We start from the raw sequence: 21773 nt of genomic DNA, 5'->3' as shown, positions 1-21773 counted from the left end.
TCAAAAAATGATACCATTTGAAGGTCAGGGTAAGAGCACGGTGAAAATCTCCAGGGAAGTGGCCTCTCTCTGGGGTACCCTCCCTGCAGGGTGACCCCCCTGGGCCCTGGGTCAGCCTCCAGCTCCCTCTTAATTCATAACTGCAGGTAGAGAGAGGCCAGCCGCCTGCAGATTGTCTGTACTTAGGCCCAGAGCCAAGTCGAACCCCATCAGAAGGAAGGACGCAGTTCAGAGCCCTGAGGAAATCAGTTAAGGGGACGCTGACGTGGAGGCAGAGCCCTGCTGGAACCCAGCCCAGCGCTCCATTTGCAGGGAGCGTCTGACAGAGGCTGTACACTCAGACACCCGCAGGGAAGACGCTGGCATCAGAAACCGTACAGTCGCAGCCAATGCTGTCAAGTAGGAACGGAAGCTCAGGGTTCCCAGATCACCTCACCTTTCAAAAGAACTCTATAATTTTATGCAAAATCTCTCCACTTTTAAGTATTGGCAAATCATTCATTTTTTTCTCCAACACTGTGCAGACCAAAGAAGAGATCCTTCAGGGCTGGATTGGATTATGACCCCCACCTACATCTTGAACCAACACACCTGACTCCTGTCACTGCAGAGACAAACTCCACACTTTTAATTCATTTCAACTGTCCTTGCTGTGGCTACGGGGTGTGTGCGTGTGTCTGTGTGCACATTTCTCTAAACTATTTGACCGTTTCCATACAGAAACTAGCCATTACAGGTGGTTGGTCACTTGTCCTGTAAACCCTTTTACTAAATGAAGTCAGAAGTCAGAGGCAGAAGCAACCCTCCTCTGTCAGGGAGTCATGGCAGGATGGAAGGAGAAGGTCATGCTTGAGTTGGGCTCACCAAGAAGAAAATGGAGAGGAGAGGACATTCCTGCTGAGAGCCCAGCCAGAGCAAAGGCATCCAGGTGAGGAGGAGCGCGGCATGAACAGCGAGCCTGCCCGCAGGTGGGACACAGGACATCGCTGGCGACCACCGGGAGTTCCCTGCGAGGCCACACCCATCGGGAGGCGGCGGCTGTGCCTCCTCTCTCCACGTTGCCCCCGTGAGCCTCTCTGGGCTCCGCAGGAAAGCCAGGAGGGGCACATAATTTACCTCCACTACGTCCCCCAGATAAACTACGTTAGCCAGCTCAAAGCACAGAATAAAATGCCTGTCTGCTCCCTGCACCATGGGGACTGTGAAAATTAAATCTATCGCAAGAAAACTAGACACAAGTAGCAGGTCCCTTATGCTGGATTAATGCTTTACAGCAGATGCAAGAACGCCGGGTGTCAATTACTCTGGCAGGAAGCAGGGTCTCCTGTGCTCCGGGGCTCCTCCTCAGGATGGGCAAGAAGGAAGTGAGGCGAAGTCAAGTCAGCGGGGAGGTGACTCCCAGGGTGAAGGCCCGCCATGACGAGCGAAAGTTAGCTTTAAAAAAACACAACCACTTAACGTCTCTATAGATTTTCTCAAGGGCATGCAGCAAATTAAGAAAAATTTATTCAAGAAAACCTACTAAGTCTGGGTAAAACTGACACGCTGGGACACCTGGGCTACAACCTGCTCCACTCCAGGCGGCTGTGGCCAACAAGACAGGCTCCCTCCCCCGGGACCCAGTCCAGAGCCACAATATCCCCCTGGGGCAGGCTGCCTGCATTTCTCATTCTCCCCAGCACCACGGGGCAGAAACTCTATTCCAGGTAAGAGCGACCGAGAGATCAGAATTCCTTTTCTCCCTCCAACCACAACCCATACTGTACAGGGTCCATCCCAGGCGTGACTGGCTGAGAACACAGGGCCCCGACTGCCCTCGCCCCAGGGCACCCATACACTGTGAGATTAGAGGCCACCTCCCCTGCCTGGTGCCCTGCATTAAAGCTGGGGTGTCAATCCAAGAGAAGCAGGCCACTGTCCCCGCACCGGCTCCAGAGCAGTGCCTCTGGGATTTTCCCCAGGGAGGAGGGAAGCCGACCATTAGAACAGAGAAATCCAAAGCACTCCCCATGGAAACTGACTTTTTTGAAAAAGAGTGTAGGGAAGTTCAACCCTAAGAGCACCTGGCCTCTTAGAGGTGTTTCACATGAAGACGAAATCACAACCCACCTCTGCCCCACCTGCCCCATCCCATCCCCACCTACCCCATCCGATCCCATAGTAGTAGCGGTGCTTGCTGTCCTCTGATCCAAAGACCTTGATCACCATGCTGTAGAGATGCAGCCCTTCCACCAGCATCCACGCAAAGGCGCTCAGGAAGAAGTAGTGCAGAAGCACGGCCAGCACCTGGCACGGGGTCTAGGATCAAAGCAGTGGCACAGAGGAGAAGCTCTCTCGGGGTGTGAGCGGTGGAAGCCTGCTGTTGTCCCAACCTCCCTGCACCCATTTTCTGGGGGAGCCTTCTAAACACGTGGCCTCACTTTCTTCCTGGGGAGTCACGCCTCGCCTTTCCCAGCTGAGTGAGCTGAGTGGGGCACGTTGCTCAGGCAGTAGCCAATCACTGCACCACACCCCCTCCCAGGTACAGTGATTGGTTCATGAGGGGGCAGGGACTCGGTCCGGCCAATCAGCGTACACATCCCCATCCCTGCAGCAGGATTGGCTCAGGGGTGGGCACGTGACTGGCCGGGTCGCCGGGCATGGGCTCCGGGGTGGGCGGAGGCGCCGGTGAGCAGCTTTCCCTCCTTCCTTCGGACCCAAGGACGGGAGCCCGGAGCCGTGGAAGCCACCCCGGCCCGGAGGGGAGGGCTGCAGAGCGGAGCGCGTGAGGGGAAGGGGGTTAAGGGACAGAGAGAGCGCAGCCTGTGACGTGGCTGACACCTCCCGACTCAGGAATTTTCAGTTCTCCGTTTCAAGGTGTTGGTTGCCTACCTGGAGCCGAAAGGCCTGAGTGACACGGCCGCTTCACGGGACTTTACTCTCAGCAGGTGTACTGAACAGAGGTGCACAAACCACCTGTAATGTCTGCTCCTTCTGGCTGCCCGGGGCACTGACATCCCACCTGCCTTCTCGGTGACGAGCAGGCGAGGGCAGCGGGCTGCTCAGCACTGCGTGCGCCTCTGCCCTGTTCAAGGCGGCAACGGTCTGCTGGTCCCTCTTGCTCCTAGCGTCTTGGCCACAACTCCAGGCTCAGCCATGTGGGCTCAGATTCACCCCGGAGCCTCAATCAGAGATCCCCCCGCCCATGCTCTCTGTGAATCCACCGCCACCCATCCCTAAGCTCGGATACGAGGGCCAGGGAACCAGGAGCCTGGGGAAGGAAACAAATATGGAAACCAAGAACAACCATCTCTACGGGGGCTCCATGTCCTGTCCTCCCAAGGCCCCCTGATCAGTTGATTCTCAGGGAAGAAATAAAAGGAACAAGTTACTGAAATGCTGTGCTTCTGGTCATCAGGCTCTGTTAAAGTTAGATACAAATATGGGACACATCTGTTATTTTTGTAGTCCCAGCACCGGTGGCCCTGCGTCTTCTAGGACCAGCTGCCCGTTTCATGTGGGGAGCGGCCCCTCCCCACACAGAGACTGGCCACCACAGTCACCTGTCCTGTCTGCCACAGAGGTGATCCAATGGACAGACCACTCAGAGCCCTGCCTGGGATTTTAGACACACAGGAGGTTCTCCCGGTCCCTGGGCTCACCATCTGGATGGTGGACGCCTGGACCGCTTCCCCCCCTGCTGCCATCCCACAGTGGGCGCTCACCCCTCCCAGTGTGGCTTGGACAGGCAGCCTCAGCCATCACCTGAGAACCTGATGGAAATAGGAATTCCAGGGCCTGCTGAACCCAAAGCTGTGTTTTAAGAAAACCCCATGTGATGATCCACAGTGGAGCTTGAAAAGCACCCAGCAGGAGAGAACGAGGCTGGTGCAGGCCTCATCTGTCCACGGCACAGCCGGGAACTTCTGAGATGCTTGGCTGAACCCCTAAACCTGTGAGCAGAGGAGGGCGGATCTCGCCTTAGGCAGCAGCCCCAGGACAGGCAGGTGGGCTGAGGACCCTGCTGGGCAGTGAGGACAGGACGCTCTGCTGACCCTCACTTCGTGGGATAAAGAGTTCATCTTCCGTTAGCCAACCGTGATCGCGCCCCAGGACCACTGACTTAAACTGCCTGGTCCCCCTTCCTTCCTGGTGCAGAGCAAGCACATCTCTGCTGCTTCTTCCCTTCAACCAGGTTTATGACCCACAGCACCCAAGCCTGGGTCAGTCTGGTCTCAGCATTTCACTTTCTGTGAGATCTAAGGCTTCCTAGGTCCCCGGAGAACCCCCCGCCTGATACAAAGGGCAGAGACAAGGTGGGTCTGGGTCTTCACGGTCCCTTTGCAGAGAGCGCTGGCCCTTGGCAGGCAGAGGGGATGCGGCTGTGTGTATGGTCAGAGCAGCGATAGAGGGCAGTGTCTGCAGCAAGACCGCACGAGGTCAGGACCTGGTCAGTGCTTACCAGGCCACCCTGGGTAAGTGGCTGTAACTCCCTCGTGCTTCAACTTGGCATCTGTAGCAGGCGGGTTACGACGGCACCGCCTCGTGGGCTTGTTATGAGGATTAACTGAGTGGGTCTACGTAAGCCCTCAGCACGGCGCCCAGCACGCAGTCAGGGCCGTAAGTGTCGTCATTACCGAGACTGAGGCTGAGCGGGGAAGCCACTCCTGCCTGTCATCGTCCCTGTCTCTCCCAGGGGAAACATAGCCTGGCTATCCGGTGGTCTGAGTTCTGAACTAAGCCAGCAGGAGAAGGTGCCAGCCCTGGTGACAGTTGGGCGAGGACGGGATGGGAGGGAGGCCCGCTGTGGGCCCCGCAGGACCGAGGGGGTGCACTCACCGTGCCCGGCTCGAAGCGGAAGCTGATGAGCAACAGGACCTGGGCCACCAGGATGGCACAGGACAAGTTGGCGTGGATGTGGTAGCGCTGGTTCCGGATCGTGCTGACCGAGCTGGGGGCAGAGAGGCAGGGGTGAGGCCACCGAAGAGGGCCTGATAAGCCCGCCCAGATGCTGCCACTCCCAGCTGTGAACCCTCGATGGCTCCCTATCACTCTCGGAAACGACCCAGCTCCTTCCACAGGCCTTGCAGGGCCTGATCCTTGCCCGACTCAGCTCTTCCCTTTCCCTGCTCACAGACCCCCAGCCCGCTCCAGCCTCGGGGCCTTTGCACCAGCCGTTCCTCTGCAGTGAAGTCCCTTCCCAGGTCTCCCCTTAGAGAGAACTTCCGGAGCCTGAAGGAGCCCCACTTCCTCTCTGAACTGCTCTCAGGGCTCGGACGGCTGTGAAGATGTGTCTTCAGCCTTTGCATCCTCACTCGTTGTCTGCCCCCCCCCCCCCAGCCAGGTGTGTTTTTATCTGTCTTGGGCGCAGCTGCGTCCTCAGAGCTGACTACGCCTGGGTGGGGTGGGCTTGCTGAGCAAATAGCTGAGGAACGAGGAACGTCCTGAGCGTAACGCTGGGGTCCCTTCAAACCCGCGCCGGTCTCCTCTCACCCGGCTCGGATCCCTCCAGAAGCTCCCGTGTCCAAGGTGTACCCCTGCCCCCCACCCCCCAGGGCGCCCGGGTCCCCAGTGGGCAGCAGTGGGGATGGGGGGAGCCGGGGAAGCTGACAGCCTCCCCTGCTGATGCTGCCGCAGCCCCCCGACCAGCCAAACCTGGGAACCCCCAGGAGGAAGCCCAGGGGTGGAGGAAGAGGGGCAGATAAACTCGCGAGCATCCCCGGAGAGCGGGCCCGGCCAGGTGTGGGGAAAACGCCCTTCTCTGAAGCCCAGCAGCTCGGAGGGGAGTGTGCAAGCAGCCCCCAGTCAGCTGTCCGCCCAGACTCACGGCTCTCGTCTTATTTTTCTGTCCCGGTTCAGAAAGGGCCACGGAGGGACTGAGCTGCCGGCCTCCTCTTGGGGGGCTGCAGGGGTGACCTCAATCTCTGACCAGACGTGGCTTCAGCCGGCAGGGAGGCAGGGGCCCCCCAGTGTTCCCACCCCCGGGGCCTCCTGCAGCCCAGCCCCACAAAGCTCTGGCTGTTTTGATATCATCTGGGGGGAGGTCCTCAGTTCTGGCTCCCCCCTGGCCAGAAGACAGAAAACCTTGTGGGCTGGGGACCTTTCCAGAGCCTTCCAGGTTAGCTGAAGCCGGGTGCCCTCCAATTCCACGGCACCTCCTCTCCCCTCTCTCTTTCCCAGCGCCCAGAGCCCCCTCCCTGCGCCCCAGATTTCAAAACAAAAGGTAATCGAGGAACAGCCGTCCAGCTGTCACACACCGTGTGCAGACTCTAATAGGGGCCGGCATTTGCCGCCTGCCGAGCGCAAGTGCCGGAAGGGAAATCGAAGTGGGCAGGGGTGGCACTGACATTTGCACAAAGCCGCCCAACCCCCTGGGCCCCGGGGGAGAGCAGAAGATGACTCACGACAGCACGGCGAAGGTGACGAGCGTGATGGTCAGGCAGAGCACGGACAGCGAGCAGCCGATGTAGCTGACGGACGAGAGCGCCACCTGGTGTCCGCGCGTGAGCTGCGCGGGAAGCAGAGCGGAGGCAGTCAGCCGCCGCCGGTCCAGGCCCTAGAGGGGGACTGGCCCCGTGGCTAATGTGGCCCGAGCCTGATCGGGGGGCTTCAGGCTGGAAGGGGTCCCAGGGCTAATGCACAGCTGAGCACGAGGCGGCCACTGGACCGTCCAGGGTTGGCCACTGGACCGCCAGCGCCTGCCTCTCCCCCTGATGCCCTGGTGTTGCCACCCACAGGGCCAGTCCTTTGGTGTTGGCCCTTGGTTCTGCGCATTTCAGACGCTCCAAATGGCTCCACCCATCACTCAGGTCCCTCCACCCGCCCCGCCCCTGCGCTGCTACTGCATCCGCTCCCTTCCCCCACTGCTCCCCGCCTGCCCCGTGCCTCTGCGCCCGGCATGTAGGGTTCCCGTAAGAGCCTGACCCATAGGCCCCGGTGCAAGTCCCAGCTGACGACCTAGGAATGAATTTTCATATGTGAAGTGCTCGGAGCAATGTAAGAGTTGGCTGGTATCCCTGATGCCCAGTAGAGCATAAACGTAGGCAGTAAGTCAAGTGGATGCAAAGCCACAAAGGACGGGGACAGAAACGACAGCTCACCTAACAGCACAAGCCCAACTCCAGGAGCTGGCCTCTCGAGGTCACATACATTTGACCCTGGGATCCAAGAATCTCCGTGCTCCCTAAGCCACAGGCCTAGGAGACCAGCATCCCGGGAGCTTCCTGCTCCTCCGTCAGCATCAAAGACCCAGCCTGGAGCTCGCTCTGCATTTGTGTCCAGCGCCAGACATCAAGGTCCCTCCAGCCTTGGCCAGGACACCTGGGGACCTTGGCCTCCAGCTAAACTGCTTTCTTCCCTGTTCACCGGGACTTAATTGGGAACAATAGGAGGCAACTCTGAGGTACGGAAAAAGGCTGTTGTCCAGGACGAGGGGCCCAGGAGGCCCCACCAGGAAACGTAAGTGGGTCACAGGGAACAATTTGGGAGCCAGCCGGTCGGTTTCCGAGAACTGATAACTTAATGAGGGGTCAAGAAACACTTTCAGTCCCTGGCTGAATCCCTGGCAGGGGAGGCAGAAGCCTGGACCCAGCAGCCCTGGACATGGGGGCGGGAGGGCCCTCAGGAGTAACCCCTGTCTATGCAGGAAAACAAGCTTCCTAGACAGGAGGGGCCACCAGTGCGTTCCTGCAGCGGCCTTCTCGGCAACATCCCAAGATCTGGACCCTAAAGTTCTCCATCTGCAGATAGAAAGGCCAAGCGGTGTTCTGAGCCATCACAAATCTGTGGAAGGCAAATGGAAATACATTCCTAGAGCCACTTTCCTGCACTGTATTGCTTAACACTAATTCCTGAGCGATGCTGTCACTGGTCTTCTGTGAAACGATGTTTCTGGTTTTAGATAAGTTTCGGAAAAGCTGCACTCTCTATCTGCCTTTAAAGACTTTTGGTGAATACAAGCAACTTAAGGCTTCTGAGACTCCTTCGGGTAAATATATAGATAGAGACAGCTATGTTAAACTTGGCATTTCTCAAACTCTTTGGGAGAGGGGAAGAGAGTATCTCTTTGGAAGTGCCATTACTTCAAGCGATACTTTTCAGAAACGGAGAACTAAAACCAGGTGAGGGGGGCTTCCCTGGTGGCGCAGTGGTTGAGAATCTGCCTGCCAATGCGGGGAACACGGGTTCGAGCCCTGGTCTGGGAAGATCCCACATGCCGCGGAGCAACTAGGCCCGTGAGCCACAACTACTGAGCCTGCGCGTCTGGAGCCTGTGCTCCGCAACAAGAGAGGCCGCGATAGTGAGAGGCCCGCGTACCACGATGAAGAGTGGCCCCCGCTTGCCACAACTAGAGAGGGCCCTCGCACAGAAGCGAAGACCCAACACAGCCATAAATAAAATAAATAAATAAAATTTAAAAATAAAATAGTATCTGACTACTATTTTTAAAAAAAAAAAAAAAAAAAAAAACCAGGTGAGGAATCACTAACATTATACCAACTATGTCACCTTTCTTTGCTGTCTCATAAGACGGTTGAAAAGTCCTGTCCCACCATGACAATGATCTCTGCCTAGAGGTGGAGGGAAGTATCAGTTACCAGAGTTTATGGGCATCACAGATCATCAACTGTTCTTGGAAACTAAGGTCCACCTCTGCAGCACTCACCTAATTGAAATTAACCTAAATTACCAATGGAAATGACAGCAAATGAAGGATAGCAACATGTCAGCATCCAAGAGCTAGCCTGGCCCCCGTGACACCTTCACCCCATTGCCACTGGGACGTCCCGTTCCGAGTCTGGCCCTGAGCCCAAGTTCTCCACACGAGTCCTCGCACCCCAAAGTTGCAGCTCTTCCCACCCCTGTTCATCGCTGTACTGCCCAAACATCTCACATCCCCCCAGTGGGATGCGTCCCACTCTGATACTACTGTCACGTTTCACGGGAGAGTCTTCTTACTCCCAGAGAGATGGTGAGCTCTTCAAGGAGAGAGATCACGTTCCTGAAACTTCCACTGTCTCATCAACCACAGCTCTGAGAACAGCAGGGTACTACTGAGAATGATGGTTTTCCACAGGTATTTGCTGAAGGTTTTAGGGTAGAAAGAGCCCTCAAGTCTACTCCCCTGACTCCCGCACTGATTCACCATAAAAGATGTATTTAATCGACATCACTGTTTGCATACCTCTTAGAGAGGTAATAAATCTTTTTTTTTTTTTAATTTATTTATTTATTTTATTTATTTATTTTTGGCTGCGTTGGGTCTTCCTTGCTACGTGCGTGCTTTCTCCAGTTGCGGTGAGCGGGGGCTACTCTTCGTTGCGGTGCATGGGCTTCTCATCGCGGTGGCTTCTCTTGTTGCAGAACACGGGCTCTAGGCGCGTGGGCTTCAGTAGTTGGGGCACGAGGACTCAGTAGTTGTGGCTTTTGGGCTCTAGAGCGCAGGCTCAGTAGTTGTGGCGCACGGGCTTCATTGCTCCGTGGCGTGTGGGAACTTCCCAGACCAGGGCTTGAACCCTTGTCCCCTGCATTGGCAGGCGGATTCTTAACCACTGAGCCACCAGGGAAACCCAAGAGGTAATAAATCTTTACCTCCTCCACTCACAGAGCTAGGGAGCTTCCAGTAGGCTCACGTGAGAGTTTCACTGCACAATGTAGAAGCTTCCAGGCGTGAGGGCTGTACCTGGCCAGCCAGACTAGCTGAAATCTTTTCCTGTTTTCTGCACATACACTCGGCCTAGAGCTTCTGATAAATGGGAGTCCAGCCCTAGCCTCAGACCCACACCTACCCAACCCTGTACCATATGCCTTCCAACCCCACCATCAGTCAACCCCACCATCAACCAACCCTATTATCAACCAATTCAACCATCAACCAACCCTATTATCAACCAATTCAACCATCAACCAATCTTACCATCAATGAACCCCACCAATCAACCAACTCTTCATCACAACTTTTACCAAACCCAACCAAAGCCAGCCTCAAGCCAGGCACGATAGGGAACACTTAAAAAATGAGATATGGCCCCTCCCTTGCTAACATCCTGGCCAGCCCGTCTTGAAATGGTTATACAGAACATAAGGCAAACTAGATTGGAAGATCGTATTTTCCATGGCACTTGAATTATAAAGTGAGGCCATAAGGTAAAAATGAGAGGTGATCAAAAGGACCCTTGAAAACCCCTAAGATCCCCCATAAACTGGAGTATCCACAGTCTGTGCAGGTAACCCCATATATCATCCTTCTGTACAGTGGTCTGAATAGCACTGAGGCAGACCAAAGGAGGGACCAGGAGGAACTTGCCTGCAGAAGTCGGGGTCTTCAGACCTTTCTGGTTTAAAACAGCTGTCAAATCTACAGAGCAGAATGGTGTGTGTGTTGGTGGCGGGCAATCTGAGAGACCCTGATTGCCTGAAGGGTTTACTTCCCTCTCTTTTTATATAAGAGCTTTATAACTTTAACACACGTTCAGCCCACTGGTTAGTCAGTGTATTAAGTGAACTTGCATCCTGTGTTAAACACGGCTCCGCTGTAACCTGCAGACAGCCTGTGCCTTGTGAGGTGGGACGGGCGGGGGTGTGGGCGTCACGCAGGCCCCGACACACGGCAGGAAGTGGGCGGAGAGGCCGGGAGAGGGTCCCCCGGCCTGGAAGCCGCGTGCGCTCTGAGTGGTGAGGTCCGCGGTCCGCGGACACGAGCGCTGTCTGTCTTGTCGGGATCCCCAGCATCTAACAGAGGACTGGAAAACTCCAGATGCTCCAGAGGTGAACCGAGATCAGAATGCCTGTCTGGGGTAGTGGGGCATTCACAGAGGAGTGGATGGTCAAGAGGGGAAGAGCGGAGCTGCCTTTACTGGGCACCTGCTGCATGCAGGCACTGAACCCGCAGAGCAGCCTGCGGGCATCCTGGTCATCACGACGAGGAAACGTGACTGCCCAGCGCTGCACAGCTGGCAAGACAGTGCTGACCCCAGAAGGCCTGGGCCCCCCTCTGCATCAAGCACGTATTAAGCACCCACTGTGTGCCAAGCCTGGGGCTTGCACTGCGGTGGGGAAAGCAGATAGTGAACAAAGGCATAAACAGATAAATACATGAGTGAGGAAATAAGGATGCTAGTTCTGAGACTGACCAGGCTGTGATGGACACAGAGGCCGTGGTGAGGTGATCGGTGGGGGACGGGGAGGGGGGCCCAGACCTGAGAGTCACGCTGGGTCCTCCCTCTCCCCTCAGAGCCCACCCTCACCCAGTCCTGTGGGTTCCTCAGCTGACATGTAGCTATGCATCCCTCTTTCTCCCCAGTTTCCGAGCCTCTGCCTTAACCTCCTCCAGCCCCTGGACCCCCTCACCGCTCCCCATTTCAGCCAAGTCGCCACTCAGCACACATGGCTCCCAGCTTACCCGCCTCCTGGGCACCCCTGCACCTAGAATGAAATCCACATTCCCTCCCAGGGTCTCCAAGGCCCCCGAGTGATCAGCCCCGCCTGCACCTCTGCCTCACCACCTTAGTCGCTCTGTCAGGAGGGTCCACACCTCCGGAAAGATTCAGCAGAGGGGACTGAACATAGGAAGTAGGTGTAGAAGTGTGGGAAACCCGGAAAAAGGAGATGGTGGTGAGGGTCCCAGAGCACAGCCGCAGCAAGAGCCTCTGCCCTCGTAGGGTGGGAAGGACAATGGGAAGGGGAGATGTGAGCAGAGCTGGGGCCACTGGCAGAGCTGGAAACACAACAGGCCTGTCCCATGAGCTGAGGTCGGCGGCGGAGGCGGGGTACGGCAGGAGCAGGGACCACGGAGGTGACACAGGCAGCGTCAGGAGCCTCTGAGCGACAGCAGGGGTGTATCACTTCGTGCCTGGTTCTCACTGGCTGGACTTGGAAGGAACCAGTTGTCAAGGGAACCTGCGGCCGAGCAGAGCGGAGGACAAGTGGGGACACGTCTGAGCGCATGCAGCCCGCTCGCTGGATCAGCCCGGGTGCGGATGCTCTCAGCCCCTCGCTGCCCCTGGACCCTGTGTTCCGTTTCCTCTGCTTCTGCCACCCCACCCCCAGCTCTCTGCCAGGCCGGCTCCGTCCTGCCTCTGGTCTCCCCTCCTGCTGGGATCCAGGTGGAGCTTGCCCTCCGCGGGGCGGCTGAGCCACGCGCCTTCCTTCAGCCCCTGGACAGCCGGGGGTGTGGAGACAGTCCCTGGGCTTAACAAGCTGCAGGTTCTGCCGGCCACACCCGCTGCACTGAGTCCAGACGGCAGATGAATCTCACATTCCAGGGGTGGAAATAAGCCCACAGCCCCAAGGACAGGCAGAGATGAGCTTCTGTCCAAAGGTCATCGGTACCAGACCGTCGGCGCCTGGTCTGGTACCCACAGCCCTGCAGTGGTGCAGCGGGTGGGATTTCTCCCCACGGGATGCATGAAGACTTGGCTCCGATGTCTTTCAAAAGATGTCAGTGACTTGCCTTCCTCAGGCTAGTTACCTCATCAAAGGAGCCAGCGGGGGCGAGGACGGAGCCCCTTCACCCCCTTGTTACCCAGACCAGGCTCCTGGGGATGCCTCATCATCTCCCCTCAGCCCCACAGCTTGTGTGCCGGTCTGGGGCCGGCTAGGAAAACAGCAACCGCTTCGGCCTCTCAAAGATTTGGAGACTTAATTCAGGGCAGCGTTCACAAAGGGGAGAGGGGAACAGAGATGCCACGGGGACGATGGCGCGACCCAGGCATCAATTAATCACAGCAGGAAGCCACCTGCTTGGCCCATGGTCACCTGGGGAAGCCAGGGCCACGGGCTGGAGGAGCTGCCCAGCGGGGGGCTGCAAAGACAAGGCCAGGAAATCCGCCTGAGGCTCGCGAGAGAGGATGGGCACGGGGCCTCACCGCCTTCCCCTCCCACCTCCTACCAGAGCCCCAAGGGGCAGGGACCTGGGAAGCCAGCCAGCAGTGGTCAGCCCTGCGATGCAGAGCCCAGCAGGGGAAGGGGTGGGTCTCAGAGCAAAGGCCCGGCACCTGGACAAGACTGGGGTCCTGGGGAACGGATCTCTCCTGCGTCCAGCTCCTTGGTGGGAGCCGCGGAGCCGCCGGCCCTGCCCCTGAGGCTGCCGGCCCCCAAGACACTAACCGGAAGCTGTGTGACCTCCAGCTTTATACATGGGGGTGGGACGGGGGTAACGCGACACTGAGACTGCAAGGCACGTACAGCCTCTGTTGGGGGAGGCGTGTGGACAACGGGAGGACGTGGACCCAAGACACCCGTCACCCCAACACTCTGCACGGAGGCGGGGCTGGAGCAGACCCCCCCCCCCATAAATGGTGGCTTCAAGCATCTATGAAAAGCTAAAGCCTCGCGCTGCTTGACCCCGCAGGGCCACTGTGGTGAGTTCTCCTACAGACGCGCTCACAGTGAAGGGAAGGGAGTCGGCACCCAGATATTTGTTGTTCGCAGCAGCCAAAGACTGCCGTCACCTGATGCTGATCCACAGAGAAATCACGGGCTGGGCGGGGCGAGGCACGCAGTGGTGAAAATGAGTGAGGTAGGTCCGCGCAGACAGGGATGGACCAGTCACCAGGATACGTCTTTCAGAAGCACACAACAGTCTTCACAGCACGCAGCCCTGTGTTGAAGGAACAGGGGGTGACACGGAGACTGCCTCTGAGGTGACAGAGCCAGCCGCTGCTCCGGGCAGGGCCCTGGGAGACCCGGGATGGGGGGGGAGCCGGCGCGCTCAACCCTGCCTTCTGTGTTGTTGCACTTTCCCACGTGGTGCAGCATCTTTAGAGCAAACGCACCCCAAGGAACTGGCCCTGGCTTCACCTCAGTCCGGCAAGGAGCCCTTGGGCTCCCGTAGGTCTCCTCGCCCCTGACGCAGGGGGTGGCAGCTTATCAGAGATGGTCCCCCTTTGCCCCTTGTTCCACCACCATGCGGAGATCCATAATGCCTACGACAAAAAATGTGGAATCTACCCGATCTGGGTCATCACACACTTCAGTCCCCGACTCAGTCCTCCAGCCCAGAGCTGACCGCCCTGAACCACCGTGGAGCCCTTGGCCTCCCTGCCCGACCCTCTATCCCTCTCTCTCCCGTCTCCCTCCCTCCGGGGGGCTGCACGTCAGTCCTTGGACCCTCGGGATGGAGACGCCCCAGCTCCACCCCAGCTCATTCCTGGCGTCCTCGCTCCTGGCCACCATGCTCACACCCCAACCCCACGGAGGGCGCTCTCGATCCTGAGGGCAGCCCTGAGAGAGGAGCCCTCGGGGACCCCGCTGCCAGCTTCCCCTGCAGCTCAAGCCCCATCACAGCTCCAGAGCAGATGCTTCTCAGAAGATTCTAGGATAAAGGAAGCAGTGGCTGCTTTTCCCCTGAAGTAGCAGCCTGGGTCTGGGTGGAGGACTGGGGGATAATGAAATTGGCCGGGGTGGGGAGTCCTGACCCCACAGAGAGGCACTGTTCCCAGGACAGCAGGGCCGGGCCGATGCCAAGCTGATACCCCACGGCACCAGGCTGCTGTCTCCTGCGCCCTAACGTCTGCTCCTACCGCCTCAGCCCGTTTCCACCAGTCCCAGGTGGTCGCAGTGCCTGCACGCCTGGGGTTCTAGCGGGGAGAGATGGGATGGCAGGCAGGGCCCAGCCCCAGAGCTCAGCCAACATGCCCACCCCAGAGAGGCAGCAAGGCAAGGACTCAAGGAAAGGGCCCTAGGAAGCCCTGGAGGGAGGCAGGAGGGAGAGAGATGGGAGGGGAAGGGGAGGGGGAGGCAGGAGGGAGAGAGATGGGAGGGGCAGGGGAGGGGGAGGCAGGAGGGAGAGAGATGGGAGGGGCAGGGGGGGGCAGGAGGGAGAGAGATGGGAGGGGCAGGGGAGAGGGAGGCAGGAGGGAGAGAGATGGGAGGGGCAGGGGAGGGGGAGGCAGGAGGGCGAGAGATGGGAGGGGCAGGGGAGGGGGAGGCAGGAGGGAGAGAGATGGGAGGGGCAGGGGAGGGGCAGGGGAGGGGGAGGCAGGAGGGAGAGAGATGGGAGGGGCAGGGGAGGGGGAGGCAGGAGGGAGAGAGAGATGGGAGGGGCAGGGGAGGGGGGAGGGGGGAAGGGAGGCACTCTCTGCACCTCTCCAGTGCCCCGCTCAGCACGGCCCCAGGCTCTCAGGAGATGCTGGTGAGATTCACCCCGTGGACATGCATGGTGGGGGGTCGGAGGAGGAAGTTCCTGGTCCGAACACAGCCTGGAAGGGCTTGGCTGGTGAATCAGCAGGAGGGAGAGGGCAGATATGCAAAGCAGAGCCCAGAGGACCAGCCAGGACCCAGTGGGAGCCTGTCTGCTACCCTTTCCTACATAACTGCAGGGACCAGGGAACTGAGGAGTGACGCGGGGTGCCTTTCTGGATCTGCAAGAGGAAGGCATTTAGGACCGGCCCCTCCGTTGCAGATACACAAGGTGAGGCATTACATCCTGGGGGGGCGGGGAATAAAGGGCAAAACAAGAGACTTTTCAGCTCCCTCCTCCCGCAGGACCCCCGTCAACAAGGAGACAGTAGTCCTGACTCCGCACCTAGAGGCTCAGGACCCTGCTGTCCTTCGGAAGAATGAAAGAAGAGGGAGAGACACCCGGCCCGGAGCTCTGATGCTGCCTGCGGGGAGGTCTGTGGTCCCCAGGCTCAGCCCTGCTCCATCCCAGTCCCCTCCCTACTCCTCTCTGATGTGGCTCCTCGGCTGCCAGGACATCCCAGGCGGGTGCTAGTGCTGACATCACTGCGGCCTCGGTCAGGCCGAGTGCCTGGGGCTGGGTGCTCAGAGCTCAGTACTCACTGCTGGGTGCTCAGAGCTCAGTACTTGGGCTGGGAGGTGTCTGACCACCCCCACAGCTCCATGAGGAGGGGGTCCTCACCCATGTCACAGGCAGGGAAGCCAAAGCTCAGAGCGGGCCCTTGCTCAAGGTCAAGCGGTGTGCTGGGGGAGGGGCCGAGTGCCTAGCTGACCCGGAAGCAGAGTGGGGCCGCTGCTGGCCACACCCCAGTGATGGGGACAGAGCCACACACAGTAGGTGCCCATCAGAAGCTGCCTAAGTGACCTGCACGCCTGGAGACCCTGGAGGAAAGAACCTGCTTCCCGATGGTGAATCAAGCCCTCCACCAGCACCGGACTAAATGCTGGCCTGGCCTGTCTGCGATACACCCACCAGGACCACAAATACAGCTCAGAGAGGGGGCATTTCACCAGCCCCAGGGCCGCCTTGTAATTAGGCTCCGGCGCCCCTCCCTGGCAGCCAGAGTCTGAGGGTGTGGCAGCCACCGGTGGGTCCTCTAACCATCAGCCCAGACTGGACATGGGCCCTGAGAGACGGAGGAGGGGCTCCTATGAAGGTGGGACACCACCCCCTTCCCAGCCCCGCACTGCAGCTCCAGCCTCAGGAAGGCGTGGTGTGCCCCAGCTGTGCCCTTCCTTTCCCACCAGCGGCTAGATTTAGAAACGCCCAGAAGAGCCTGGAGTTTGCTTCAGGACATGGACTCCTCTGAGTCAGAGACCACAAACGCCAGTGCCTCCAGAGAGGCAGCTCATATAAATTCAGGAGGCCAGCCGGGAGCGTGCACACATACTAAACAAGTGAAGCTATTCTTCCACAAAGAGACATCTTTATCTTCCTTTCTTTTCCAACAGTTCCTCTTAGTGCGTATGTCGCTTTCCCACCGGAGAAAAGAACAAGAAGCATTTTACTGTCTTCCTAAAAGCAGAATAATGAGAACATGATGACGAATGGCCCCTAGCATGAGGGAGGTGATAGGGAGTGGTGGGGACTGTGGAGAACTGCAGTGCACACCCCCGCCTGCAGGGAGCAGGGCTGCTCCGTCAGGAGTGGAAGCTCTGTGTGGCCAGATCGTCTTCTTCTTCTTCTTCTTCTTTTTAAGAAAACCAGAAATCCAAAATTTTAGATAATATCTCTGAGTTTTGAAATGTTGACAAATGGCAAAATGGCCATCATTTTAAAAAGTCTACAAATAACAAATGCTGGAGAGGGTGTGGAGAAAAAGGAACCCTCGTACACCGTTGGTGGGAATGTAAATTGACACAGCCACTACGGAGAACAGTATGGAGGGTCCTGAAAAAACTAAAAATAGAACTACCATACGACCCAGCAGTCCCACTCCTGGGCATATATCTGGAGAAGACTATAATTCGAAAAGATACGTGCACCCCCGTGTTCATTGCAGCACTATTCATAATGGCCGGGACAAGTCAGACAGAGAAAGACAAATACCATGTGGTATCACTCATATGTGGAATCTAAAATATTATACAAATGAACTTATCTATGAAACAGAAACAGAGACCTAGAGAACAGACTTGTGGTTGCCAAGGGGGAGGGGGTGGGGGAGGGATGAGTGGGAGGCTGGGATTAGCAGATGCAAACTATTATATCTAGAATGGATAAACAACAGGGTTCTACTGTAGAGCACAGGAAACTATATTTAATATCCCGTGATAAACCGTAATGGAAAAGAATATGAAAAAGAACGTGAATCACTTTGCTGTATAGCAGAAATTAACACAATGTTGTAAAATGTTATTTTGTTCAATAAAATAAATTTTAAAAAATTATTTTAAAATAATGGGCTAACTGAAACACATCCACCGGCCAAAGTCAGCCTGCAGACCACGGGCTGTGACTCTGTCTCAGGGAACCGTTCCTTCCCTGTGGCTGCCAGGCCCCCGGCCCCAGGCTCCCTGACTGATGGGAAGGTGAAGGGGCCCCTGTGGTCCAGCCTTCGCAGGTGCACCTGTCCTGGCACAGTTCTCCTGCCCCCTTCCAGGACAGATGTCCAGGCCCAGGCTGCTGTCAAGGAGCCCATGAGGGAGCCAGGGGCAGCCCCTGATCCTGCCTGTTCTGACTTCCCTTCCTACTTATAAATTCCACTCATAAGACAGCCACTGTGGTTACTGCTGCTTCAACAAGAAACCCGGGGTGATGCCCGCCTGCCCCCTGCCCCGGATCCTGCCTGGAGCAGCCCACCAGAGCGGGAGCCTCTGTTCCTCGGTCCCCGGTGCCCGCTGCTGGTCAGTCCTTAGAGATGAGCGAGGTTCCAGCACCCGCCGGCCTCCTCTTGTGCACCTTTGGTCCCTGTGCCTGGGAGTCAGGGGTACTGACTAAACCCGCATGCACCGGGCTTTCCGGCATCCGGGGGGAGCGCTCCTGCGTTCCTCCAAGCTGCTCTCCCCTGTGGAACTGACTACCTCATGCACACACTTGTTCAGCCGGCCCCCTGCCGAACGCCAGCCGCTGGGCACCGGGAAGGAGCCACGAGCAATGCACTCTCAGACCTCAGCAACAGCCTCCCCAAGCTGCGAATTGTATTTTTCCCTCATCTGAGGTCATTCCACACAAATGCATTACCGGGGGCGTACCACACAGGCCTGGGGGCTTGGTCCAGTCTCTCCCGACCCTTGTTTGACTCGCTCGGGGAGGCGGGGGTCCAAGGGCAGACCCCCGAGGCGGAAGCTGGGTGGGAGAGGAGCCAGGAGAGACGGGCAGGGAGAAGCAACGCGGGCTCGGAGGAGACAGCCTGCCCAGGAGCCCAGGAAGGCACGGGCTCAGCGTCAGGGAAGTAAAGGCATTCGTGCTGTTTTCATTCATTCTCCGAAAGCCCCACGGATCTGGCATCTACCTGTGATAACTGCCTTGTTGCTTTTTTTAACGTTCATGAAAACGTTCATTTTTAGCACAGCTAATTTTAAACCATTTTCAAATCGACCTTTCCTGGCGATGAGTAGATATGATTTGCTTCCATGAAGACACCCACTGACTGTGTCTAAATCTGGTGTTGCCACTGAGTGGCGACAGATCTGTAATCACAGATGCTCTGTGACCACAGTTTTCCAGCTTCCTAGACCGAGCTGCCTCTTCTCCCTCTCCCACCGGCAGGCACAAACACAACTTCCTGCTGAGTGTTTGCCCCTCTGCCCACTCCCACTGCCCAACAGACCCACCCATGTCACAGAGGAAACTGGATTTAGTCCTTGGTGGGTAAAGGGTCCATCCAGGGGCGTGACCACCAGCCTGAGCTTTGCACAGGAGGGCAGAGCTCAAGTCCAGACTCTGGTGACCTTGGGGAAGTCCCCAAACCCTCATCTGTGAGGCCTGCATGGCGAGGCCAGAAGGAGGGGAGAGACCCCCAAACAGTGCCTTTCCTGTGTTCACTGTCACCAGCAGGCACTCTGCTCTGTGACCCCCAGGACCACAGCCCACCTCCAGTGACCCCCGGGCTGCCACGGCTGCAGACAGAACACCTGCCCTTCTTCTGGCTCTCGGTCTGCCTGCGGCTCACTGTAGAGCAAGTCTTGTTTCCTGCGTCCCTGGAACTGCTCTCCCAAGAGGCAGTCTCACCAGTCTCCTCTGCATCTTACTTCCTGGAGGGCCATCTGTCCCACTGCCTCCCTTCAGACCCCCAACCGAGGTCCCATCTCCACCTGCTACAGAGCACACGTTTAGAATCAGACTAACCCTAACTCGCCCTTCAAATCTGTAACAACCGGCCCAGCCACTTTCACGGGACGTGAACACAAGCTTGATCTGACTTTGACAGACAAGATGCCTGACTCTAGGGTCTATTCAGAGAGAGGTCTGGGGCCAGCAGTGCCTGGGCACCGCTTGGGCCCTGTGAGCAGGGAACCACCCAGACCTGAGGAACCTAGATCAGCATTTTCACAAGACCCGATGGTCCCTGAGCACGTGGGGTTCAGGCTGCTGGTCTGCAGACATCGGACTGGCCCAGGCCACGGATACACCTCTCACACGTGGCCTAGAAAGGATAACTAATGACACATCTAAAAATCAGGAGATTTTGCACAAAACCTGTCTCCAGCTTTTCTCAATCAAAGAGGCGGCAGCTCCAGCCCGCGTGCATAGCCGCTGCCCCGTCAGCAGGGCAAGGGCTCTCAGTTCACCACACTCTCCGTGATGGCCTCCACTCCCATCACCCCTGCGGCCTCTCGGCGCCCCGGACATTTGGGTCTGAAGCTCCCTGGCGCCTGCCATGCACCAGCCTCCTTGCTGTTCATGCTCAGGCCTCGCACCCACGGCCCCCCTGCCTGGACGCCCTTCCATCTGCGTCTGCATGGCTCCCCCGCACCCCCTGGGGTCTCTACCCGTCGCCCCCCGCTCAGGAGGCCCTGCGGGGCCACCGCTGTCTTCCCGCCTGACCCTCCCACGTTTGCCCTCACAGGCCGTGTCTCCGTCCGCACTCAAGATCTTGAGCGCTGTATTTTTCCAGAATAACGCCTACAAAGCCCAGGGGTCACCTGGAGCTCAACAATTCACTGGTGAATGGATGAGTGACCACAGGCTGGGCCAGCCCGCCCTCTGGGCTTCATTTTCTCCACTTGTCCAGGAGGGGGCTGGGTCACAGGACCCTCAGACTCTCCGGGCACTACTGACACAGGTGCCGCGTGGCGGCAGGGTGGTGCCTTTGCCGGGGGCCAACGTGAGTGGCTGGACTCTCCCCTGTGACACCAGAAGGAAAAAGACGGAGCCACGAGGGCCGAGGCCCTGGCAGGAGGGAGGACCCGGGGGCCTGGCTGGAGGACAGAGGTGGAGGTGGGAGCCTCACAGAGGCCGTGCTTCTCATATGCCAGGGCCTGATGTGCCAGGAGATACGAGTGGCGTCAGGACCTGCGGACTAGGATAAGCAAGGGCGGCAGAGGAAGCGACTGGGTGGAGGGACCAGAAGAACCGGAGCCTCGCGCAGTCAGGGCGGCTGATGCTTGGGTCTCGCGAACAGGGACTTACTCTCCCGACTCCAATGCACTCTGCTACGTTGTCATCTTATTTCATTTTTCTTTAAATCACTAGCAACGGCCCACCGCACTGATCCCCCCGGCTACCAATGGTTCACAACCCAGTGTGCGCCCCGACTTAGGATCAAAGAGCTGCAGGTCAACGAGAGAAAGGGTTTTTTTTTTTTCTGTTTTTTTGTTTTTTTGGCTGCGTCAGGTCTTAGTTTCGGCACGCGGGATCTTCGTTGAGGCATGAGGGATCTTTCATTGCGGCGCGCGGGCTTCTCTCCAGTTGTGGCGTGTGGGTTTTCTCTCTCTAGTTGTGGCGCGCGGGCTCCAGAGCGCGTGGGCTCTGTAGTTTGCAGCACGCGGTCTCTTTCATTGAGGTGCGCAAGATCAGTAGTTGTGGCGCGCGGGCTTAGTTGCTCCGCGGCGTGTGGGATCTTAGCTCCCCGACCAGGGAGGGAACCCGCATCCCCTGCATTGGAAGGCGATTCTTTACCACTGGACCACCAGGGAAGTCCCGAGAAAGGGTTTTGACCGAGCACATGGGAAGGACGGAAACGGAAAGGGAGGAGGTGCCAGTCACTCAACTGCCCCCTAAAGGTCACACCTCCAAGAAGACGCTCCCACTGGGACTGTCTGGGGGTGTCACACCTGCCTGGACAACAGGTGCGCTGGGCAGACAGGTGGGCTTGCACCCCTCAAGTCTACGACAGAACTGCCCGCTCTGAAACTAAAAGCTGATGCGTCAACGCCTGGGCTTCATTTCACGCGTCGCCAGTTTTCCCAGGCGTAACCTAGCAACTCCTGGCGACTCGGTCTGATGGGGCTACTGAGAAGTCTGCTCGCCCCACCCTCGCTTGAAGCTTCACCACGAGCAGAGCAAAGGGGGTCATCTGTTCAGATAAGCAGTGCTGCGTGTGTCCATGCAGGGAGTTTGCGGGGTGGGGGGCGGACCAGCCCCCGTGTCCTCCTAGAGACCGCCAGGAACTCCTCTCCAGAGTCTCCATAAGTAATTCACAGTCTGCTTGTGAAATCCATGATACGCT

At 57.8% G+C, this 21773-nt stretch overlaps 1 protein-coding gene across 3 annotated transcripts in view; it reads right to left on the bottom strand.

The window, feature by feature from the left end:
* ADGRD1 (adhesion G protein-coupled receptor D1) overlaps positions 1-21773 on the bottom strand; it is a 150265-nt gene that overhangs the window by 25627 nt on the left and 102865 nt on the right. For all 3 annotated transcript variants that reach the window (XM_082418223.1, XM_082418225.1, XM_082418224.1), the window contains 3 exons: positions 6384-6487; positions 4819-4930; positions 2145-2298 (listed from right to left, as the gene is read on the bottom strand). In XM_082418223.1, coding sequence (XP_082274349.1) covers positions 2145-2298; positions 4819-4930; positions 6384-6487 — 370 coding nt within the window. The remainder of the gene's footprint in view (positions 1-2144; positions 2299-4818; positions 4931-6383; positions 6488-21773) is intronic.

Source organism: Balaenoptera physalus (assembly GCF_965194825.1).
Source record: "Balaenoptera physalus genome assembly, chromosome: 12".
NCBI lineage: Eukaryota > Metazoa > Chordata > Mammalia > Artiodactyla > Balaenopteridae > Balaenoptera > Balaenoptera physalus.
Note: the sequence above shows the minus strand (reverse complement) of the source record. Positions and strands in the feature narration are given on the sequence as shown.